The following is a 9,081-nucleotide window of genomic DNA, read 5'->3' as shown; positions in this document are numbered from 1 at the left end:
CACAGCGCTGCTTCTTTCCTGTAGTTTGTTCCCGACACGGACCTGTCGGGAACACGAGTGTCTCAGCAGTTAGAAATAAACGTTACCTGAAAAAGAGCAACTGAGATCAAGCGGCAAAGTGACACAAGAAGACATATGGCGGCCACCAAGAGGCAAAAGGGGCCTGCCTGGGCTGACCCGGCGCCTCAAGATCTCTTATTCCCCAGTCCAAAAAACCCCGGCCCCCAAAACTTGAACCATCTTTGGCCAATTTCAGGGCTAGAATAACCATTAAATACACGGCGAGGAAAGCCAGTCCGGGTTATTTCCCCCAAATCTGTAGCCTAAGTTTAGAGGTTCAGTCATCACTGGAGATGGGGGAAAAGCCTTTTGGAGCCTTCTCTATCAGCCCACCCGGCTCAAAGAGCTGGAAGCAAATGCCGGGGCTGCCAATTCACTTCCCCAGGGTCTTGGGCGGGAGCTCTGGTCCCTGCGGCAAACCGCAGGAGATAGGGCGCGTTTCCCGAAGCGCTCACCCTGCTCCCAAGGGAGGGTGAGTGCAGGCGGGGCCGAACGCACAATCAGCTATGCAGATCCCCAGGCAGGCCGGCGAGCCCAGTCCGGTGTCGCCCCCTGAAGCCAGGGCTCACAGCAGTTGTCCGGGGAGAGGGGCTGGCCGGTCCCGGGGCACGGGTCCCCGTTTATCCGAATGCATGGAGGCGGGCATCGCAGCTCAGGCTGGCACAACTGGCTGCCTGCGCTCCTTTACGCTCCGCGCGGCGCAACCGGGAGTTCCCGAAGGGGAGGGTCCGCCTCCGCCCGCGCGCGGTGCCCGGAGCCCGGTTGCCATGTCAACCCCACGCGCCCAGCTGAGCCCGGCTGAGCCTTGCGGAGCCCGGGACTCCTCCGCTGCCGGAAGTGACGATTTCACCTGCCGAGCGGGGCGGGGTGAGGCTGCGGTGCTGAGGTGCGGCAGCTGGCAGCCAGTCGGGAGCGCGCCGGGCGCCGGGAGACTCGGACTCCGGGCGAGAGCCCCCCACCTGCAGTCGCCGCCCACCCCCGGGCCGCCACCATGGCGCTTCTGCTGCGCTTGCTGCTCCTGTGCGGAGCCGCCGGTGAGTGGAGGCGAGGCGGTCCCTAGTGTCCGCACTGCCTGGCCACCCCCGGGGCGCTGGCTGCCTGCAGCTAGCCGGGAACAATGCGGCGTGGGGGAGGGGGCGGGCGCGATTTGGGGTCGCTGCGGCACTGGTGGCCGGGCGGACGGATTTGCAGGGGTGATTTTGCTCGGCTGGGTGCGAGAGCCGAGTAGGTGGAGGCGCTCAGAAGGTGGAGGGAGCCGTGCAGGGCGTGGGGTGTTTCGGGTGGGGAGCTCCGGCAGAGCGGGGGGCTGAGCCCCGGGATGAGGGGCGCAGTGGAGGGGCTCCTGGGGTGCGGGCGGGTGGGTGGGCGCGGCGTGCTGGGTTTGCGCCTGCGGTTGGTCCCGCTCCATTCTTCGCCGCCAGTTCGGGCTTTGCTTTATTTGCTCTTGCCCTGCCCCTGTTAGCAGCCGACTCTGTCCAGGGTTACCCGATTTCCGTGAGCGGCGAGTTTTCAGGTGTCGAGCAGTCCAAGCGGGGAGACCGAATTACAAACGCCATGATTAAATGCACACTAAGCCCGAGATCGTCCAAGCTACCTCTAGGAACGAGGCGCTGTGTGAACGGTACCTGAAGGTTCTCGGTCTGGTCGGAGAGGCGAGCCTCTAAGTAGGCGGTAACTCAGAGGAGTAGACGCTGGACGATCAAAAGCAGGTTGCTGCAAAACCGCGGTATTGATTGGCGCAGTCCCGGTGCAAAGTGCAAGGGGGAAATCGGTAACCTCGATGAGGTCATTCATTTTGGAGATAAGACAGAATGACTAGTATAGGGTAATTTCTAAAGGAAGAGCCAAGTAGTACATTTTTCAACCGTGCCTTTATCAGGAGGGAAAAAGAGGCGTTTAAAAAAATCTGTGGAACATTAGGAAACATAATCATTTTGTATTTTAAATAATCTGATCCATTTCCTTGTCAGTTTTTTAAGCAACTGATGTTGTCAAAATAAACATTTGTCTCATTTTATAACCAAATGATCCATTTAAAAAAAAAAATTCGTAAGTGGGACCCTAGGAGGCACACTGTAGCCTCCGGAAGGATAATTTTTTTTTTTTTAAGTGCTCTGAAGCAGGGCCAGGCGGCCCTTTCTGTGGGGATGGCCCTCTACTTCCTGTTGAAATGGTAATGTCATTGTTGGGTGCCACAGCTGTGAGCCTCACTCATGGGATCCACAGTCGATTACCAAGTCTAATCATCAGTCCGCGTCTATAGCACCACCTTCACCTTTTTGATACATGTCATTTAGACTTGGCTGAAATTTCCAAATCAGTCTTCTGGAGAAGATGAAGGGTCAGCAACCAGTTTACACGGTACACTCCCATTTCTGTTTTGTCAAGGACTAAACCAAAGTTCGCACGGAGGACACGAGTTCGTGTCCTCTGTGGAAAGAAGTGTTTTAGGCTGCATATAAACCACAGAAGTGGAAGAACATAAGCCACAAAGAGGAATTTTTTTCTAGGAATATGGGGATAATGGTCTGTTTTTTTTCTGGATGCCTCGCTTTGGCAGGCACAGTCTCAACCAAGAGTATCTTGATACTTACTGAGTTATGCTGCTCATAACGTGTACAGCAGGGTGCAGAGAACATCTCATTACAGGTGTATTGTCTTTAGCTGAACAAGACGACTACTTTCAATTTTCCAGCTTAGTAGATGACCCAAAACCTATGTGATTGACGTATGGTTTTTGACTATTTTTTCCCGCCACTCCTTGCCCCTTTAGAAAATCTATTGCTGTGAACTCCAGTGGAGTGGTGGCATGACCCTACACTTGGCAAAGCAAGGTGGGGGCTTGCACAGTTTAAAAGTCGCAGTGCTGTCAGTGGTAGAGCTTCCTCTAGAGCTGTCTCTGTATGGGCTGTAAAGAGTTTTTGGTATACTGTTGTTGCTGGTAGAACTCTTTCTGATGCATTTTAATTGCCAACCTAGTAGCAAGTCATACTACAGTGCTAGTAATGGTAGTGGCAGTAGTAGCTGAGCATCAGCAATGGTAGTAAAAATAAAGCCTTGACTGAGCAGTTATTAAATACCAGGCATTGTTCTAGGGGGTTTTACATATACTCAATCTACCTAGCAACCCTAGAGGGTATGTATTATGATGATCCCTGCTGTACAAGAAGGGAAACTGAGGCACAGGGTGGTTCTATAACTTGCCAAGACCACACATGTCCTCCTTAATCCTTGTTCTCATAACTATGCTCGTCTGCCTTTAAGCAGCTATTGTCTTTACTCTTTGATTACCTCTAACTCACATCCTAAGTTTCTGTGACTGGTTATGAGTTATTTATTGGCTTGGCTGTGTGCCACGTACAAAGGTTTTTATTATTAGCTTTTAAATCCTTTATCTTTGTTGAAACCACGAGGATCCAGGGCTTAGACTGGCGTTGTAGACTAATGTGGCTCGTACTGGCGGCGGTGGCAGCAGCTGGGATCTTGTTAAAGTTTGGCATGTTGCTATTTTTTCACACTGTCTGCATGAGTGGAACTAAAAATGCACTGGCCACTTGTTAAGCCATCTGATGGCAGCTGGGCCTCTGCCTTCTCCGTGTGCCTCGGTCGTGTTATGTGTCAAGAATGAGGATCCTCCTACCTCAGCCTTGTTGAGGACCAAAGTGAGATGTTTGTCTTTCTGCTTTCGTGGAGTCTTTTCATTCGAGTGTGTATATTGAAGATTATTAGATGTGGACTTTATCCTTCTATATACCTCTCTCTTAGTCACATTCCTGCCACTATACCAACCACCAGAGCAAAAGTTGCCTCTCCTCCAAGGCGAGCCGCCCTCTATTGGCTCCTTAACCTATTTGTTGTGGGGTCTCCATCAATTACTCCGTCTATCTCATTGCACTAGGTCAGAGGGCAGGGGCATGGCCTGTGTTGTTTATTGTTATAGTCCTGGTCAGTGTTAGCTTGTAGCACGTGGTGATGGCTAAGTGTTCAGCAAATGTTGCTGACTGAAAGTTTTCAGCCACTTTGCCACTAGGCCCATGTGTGTGATGTAGCTCTTGTCATTTCCATTGCTCTCTCGGTCCTCGTAGGGATCATTTCACTAGACTTGCCTCATCCAGTTGTTAGTCTGAAGACGTTAAGCACCTGCTTTATTTCCAGCCTCATTGTTCTGTTCCACACCCTCCCCACCTCTGCTTCAGTTGCCACAGGTAATGATAACATGTCCCAGATCCATCTGTTTTTTGGAGCTCCTTGATACCTGTTGTGGTCCTTTCCCACCCTGGTAGCCTGTTACACGACCTTCTACATTAGGACCTTTCAATGTCGGCCTTCCCCATGATATGGCTTACAGTCCTCTTCTCAGTCTCTGTCTTAAAGCTGGGTGAGCTTACCTGTTCATTACTCTACCTTCCAAATCGTTGCTAGTGACTTAAAAAGATTACAGCTCAGCCCATCTTTCCTTTGACTCATGGACCTTTATTTTCAACTGCTTAACACTCACCTTCTAGCTGAGTGAGCCTGAGGTACTCAGGCTCATCAGTTAATTAATATATTAAATGATCCAACCCTTCACATATTTATGGCCTCCTATTTACTGCGCTTGTGCTCGGGCCTCTTACATTAGTATAGGACTGCTAGGTGCAGGTTTGATGGGACGTTCCCAGCAGAAGATACAGCTCTTGAAAGTCACAGAGACCTGAACGGGTGTGATGTGCCTTGGGAGTGGAGAAATTCAGTGCATACAAGTAGGAAGCATCTAGCCGGCACTTCTCAAACATTTGATGTGCACTGTGTCATTCCTAGAAGAAAATGTGGGGTGGGGCATGAGATTTGACATTTTTTAACAAGTTCCTTATATATCACTGCTGAGTACACTTTGAGTGGGCAGAGATCCAGAGGCTGTTTCGAGAGCTTATAAGGGGAGGAGAAATGGTAAACATTTGTCAAGTTCAAGTGCCTCTCCCACCTCCCCCGCAGTGGCACCGAGAAGTGAGGTTACACCCTGATACCATTGTCTTGAATGACGCAAAACTCCAGAGCACTTCTGGAGGCAGGCAGAGCTGATGGATCTAATGCAGGTCTCCATCTGGGACGACCTGGACATGAACAGTTTCTGTTGAAACACTGCAGCGTGGTGTTGGGCTTCCTCTTTGATCTGGAAAGTTGTTCTGAGGGAGATGCAGTAGAACCTGATAGCTGGCTGGCTGAAGGAGTGGCAAGAAAAACTTGGAGAAAAGCCGTAGGATTTTTGGCTTGAGCGAATGGTGATGTCACTAACCTGCAGGGGATAAAGCAAAGAGGAACAAGTTTTAGAGAGGTGACAACGAGCTTAAGCTTAAACAGGTTGTATTTGAGGTGCCTGGGGGGAATGAAGGTGGAAATATCCGGTAAAGGAGATTTAGACAAAGGACCTCATCCAGGAGAAAGGCCAGGATCTGTGATAGAGCATTGAGAGCCACTGGTGATAGGTAGGTAGCACCTGTGTAAGGTTGACCAGGACAGGCCAGAAGGACTGGAAGAGAAGAGGAAATGTGACGCTGCTGGGGAACAGCCACCTCTAGCAAGTGCACAGAAGGTGAACAACGGGAGAACGGGAGGGTGAGGGGATCTCAGACAGCCGACTCGGAAGTGAGGCCAGTGGGTCTTCCCATAAGGAGATTGTTGAGAAAAACAGGACATTCATTACTTCCAAGGGGGGACAGTTTGGGTGGCAGTGAGAGTGAAGCTGGGTTGTAATAGATTTAGGAAGTGGCATCGGGTAAGTGGAGAGTGAGAAATGCACTGTTTGGGCACTTGCACTTGTCTTGACAATGATGCTTTGCACATATGGCTGTAACTCCAGGGGACAGAAGCAGACCCAGGGGAGAATGTAGAAGCCAGCAGGTAGGGACTCATTTAACTTCCAGCCACCCAGGCCTAGAACCTTGTTCCTCATTTCTCTCCATGCGCCCAGTTTCCTCCTTTTACCCAAATGTTGGGGTTTCCCACTTTGTGGTTTCAGCTGCCACTTGAGTCCTTACAGCCTCCAGTCTGTTTCTAGACTGCTCCCCAAGCTTTGTCCATAGTTTCCAACCACCCACTCTGGACACCTCTGTTTAGACTTCAAACAGGCACCTCTAGTTAAACCTGTCTGCACACCACTGTTGCCTCTCACATGAATGGCATTTCATCCACCAAAATGCCCGGGCAGAGATCCAGGCATCTTCCTTGTCTCTTCCTATCCTTCCACCTGTTTACAGTCAGTCAGTTTTGAAGTCATTTATATCCCTGCAGCCGCTATTCCAGGTTATACCAGCATCTCTTCGGATGGTTGAAGTAGCTTCACCATCAGCATCCTACTACTGCAAGAGCACTTCCCGACACTGGAGCGTGTTGTAACACGTATCGAGTAGGCCTTTACTGAGATTGTTTTCCTTCACCAGGCTGTACATTTCGTGAGGTCAGGGGTTGTCTGTTTATTCTTCACTGCATTCCCAGTATGTGGCACAGTGCATGTTAATGAATAAAGAAGGAAAGGCGAACTAGGCAGTTTGTGTCTGTGGGCTTGAGAAAAAGACCTAGAGGGGAAAGAGCGTTGGAAGATCAAGAGCAGGTGCATCGTGGAAGAGGTGAGCAGGGCTGGCCTGCGTGCCCGGCACAGTGAGCTCTGTCACGTGCCATGCGTTCACTAATGGAGAGAACTTGTACCACTCCAGTTTCATTTTAATCTCTTGTTTGCAGCCCGTAGTCCCCGCCCTTGTTTTCACCTTTCCCCTAGCACGCACAGATCATTATTGGGTGTAATTAAATAAAGGCAAGAATTGAAACTGAATTTTTTATTTGGTTCCTTGGGTGGCCAGCAAGTAATGGACGTGAACTTTAAAATAGTTTTTAAAGTAACCCAGAAAGTAAATAAAATTTGTCTAACTTCAATGAGCTTATAGCTCTATTTTACTGTCTTTCGCCCATCTTGTGTTGTATAAGAAAACAAATCTAATATTCCAGAATAATTGTTGGATTGGTATTGGAATTAGGTTTGGTTTCTGTTAATGAGTGTGGTGCTAAGTGGAGGTGAAAAGCAGTAAACTTTTGTAGCTCCGGCTCCCTGCCTTATTTTCTACTTGGTTCCTTCAGCGAGGCTGAAAGTACAAATGGCGGAGCATGGGGAGGTGTTGGGGCAGGTGGGGCGTGGAGGTGCCGCCTGCGGCCTTGCCACGGTGAAGTGATCCATGCAGGAAGCTGATGCAGAATTCCCGCTTCACTTTTTTCTCTTGGGTCTCAGTGGGTGGTATTTCTTTGTAATTGGTACAATTTGTTGAGTCCATTCCTATCTCCCTGTAAAATAAATCGGGAAGTGGAAAATATCTCTATGTTCAGTGGCAAATTGTGACTTAAAGAGATGCTTTATCTCTTCTGTGGTCTCCCACTGGCCTTCTCCGAGGCCTTTCTTCCCTCACCTCATTGACTCACCCATTCTGGTTTCTAACAGCTAGCTACCGTATTTTCAGACTCTAAGACGCACTTGCCTTCCCCCCCCCCCCCCCCCCCCCCCCCCCCCCCGCCAAACTTGGGAGAAATAATGGTTATTGATGCTATTGTTCAGTTTTGTTTACATTTATATTGGTGAAATATTATGTTATTTATGTTATTAAATATTTTACCACATTTTTTGCTTCAAAAAATTTTTTCCTATTTCCCTCTTCTAAACCCTAGGTGCCTCTTACAGTCTGAAAAATACGGTAGTTAGAGTTTAAGCCTTAAAGGCCTTAACTTGACTCAGCAGTATTTGCAGTGTATTTTAATGGTTAGGGTGCTCTTGGGAGAAAAGACTATTGCAACCTGTCGACAAATGGAAGGAGATAGTAAGTCTATTTTTAGGGTGAGTGTGAGAGCAGTGGCATGGTTTAGTTTGTCCTTTGATAGCTGCTGAGAAAAAGGATTAACAGTCAAATAAACCTGTGTTGGTACATACTGAGACAATGCAACTTGCTTTGGAAACTGTTAAATTGCTTTCATTCTTTTGAAGACACTGTATCAGTTGGAATGGGAATGACTATTTCCATTTACTTCCAAGAGCTAAAAGTGGGTATAGATTTTGTGAAGAAACAATATAACTAATTGTTACTTTTTCATCTTCCCATAAGGTAGATCAGAGATTTTCAACTGTGTGCTACAAGAATTTTTTTAAGATTTTATTTATTTATTTTTAGAGAGGGAAGTGAGGGAGACAGAGAGAAAGAGAGAGAAACATCAATGTGTGGTTGTTGGGGGTTATGGCCTGCAACCCAGGCATGTACCCTGGCTGGGAATCGAACCTGTGACACTTTGGTTCACAGCCTGCGCTCAATCCACTGAGCTACACCAGCCAAGGCTAAGAATTTTTAAAACATGCAATACCTATTTATTTAGTCAGGGCCACTGACCTCTTTAACTTAGATTTTCAAATTAAAAAAAAAAAGACAATAGCCAACACAACAGTAGCCATCTGGTGTAAATGAATTATACCTTTTTTTTAGTCACGTTAACACAGAATATATTTTTTTGATGTGCTGCAGAATTTTAGTAATTAGTTTATGTGTGCCATGAGATGAAAAAGGTTGAAAATCACGGGTAGATGTATGTTCTTTGTGAGTTTTGCAGGTTTGTCCAAAGGAAGGATGAAGTGCTCTCAAGGAATCTCAGGGAACATGCAGATACAGTGAACCAAATGTGGTTAGCCACGTCTTTGTTAAATCATTAGTGACTCTACCTGACCCTACTTAGTCTCTCTGATTCCCCAGTGGAGAGTGCTTTGAACTCTGGAAGGCCAGACAGTTCCCCTGGGTGTTTTCTCTAATAGACCAGACAAAAACTTTCGAGTGTTTTGTTTTGGGTAGTTCTACGGCAAGAATTGAGAAGACTTGTTAACCTACTTGGTAGTACAGTGTGAAATCGGATACTTCTGGAACGAACTGGTGACTCTGGGCTAGAAAAGTAATCTCACCTTATTTTTTTTAAAGACAATTTCACACGCATCTCATTTGAATCCACTCTCCTGACAACGTT

General features: G+C 48.0%; 1 protein-coding gene across 3 annotated transcripts in view; it reads left to right on the top strand.

The window, feature by feature from the left end:
• The first annotated feature begins 855 nt into the window (after positions 1-855).
• Positions 856-9,081, top strand: part of CXADR (CXADR Ig-like cell adhesion molecule) — a 50,859-nt gene continuing 42,633 nt past the window's right edge. For 2 of the 3 annotated variants that reach the window (XM_036017560.1, XM_036017561.1), the window contains exon 1: positions 922-1,094. In XM_036017560.1, coding sequence (XP_035873453.1) covers positions 1,052-1,094 — 43 coding nt within the window. In that variant the 5' untranslated portion in view covers positions 922-1,051. Of the gene's footprint in view, positions 1,095-9,081 lie in introns of all 3 variants that reach the window. The other variant, XM_028504576.2, reaches the window with a different exon arrangement.

Source organism: Phyllostomus discolor, chromosome 2, assembly GCF_004126475.2.
Source record: "Phyllostomus discolor isolate MPI-MPIP mPhyDis1 chromosome 2, mPhyDis1.pri.v3, whole genome shotgun sequence".
In the NCBI taxonomy this organism is placed as follows: Eukaryota; Metazoa; Chordata; class Mammalia; order Chiroptera; family Phyllostomidae; genus Phyllostomus; species Phyllostomus discolor.
The sequence above is the reverse complement of the archived record's forward strand: the minus strand, read 5'-3'. Positions and strand labels throughout refer to the sequence as shown.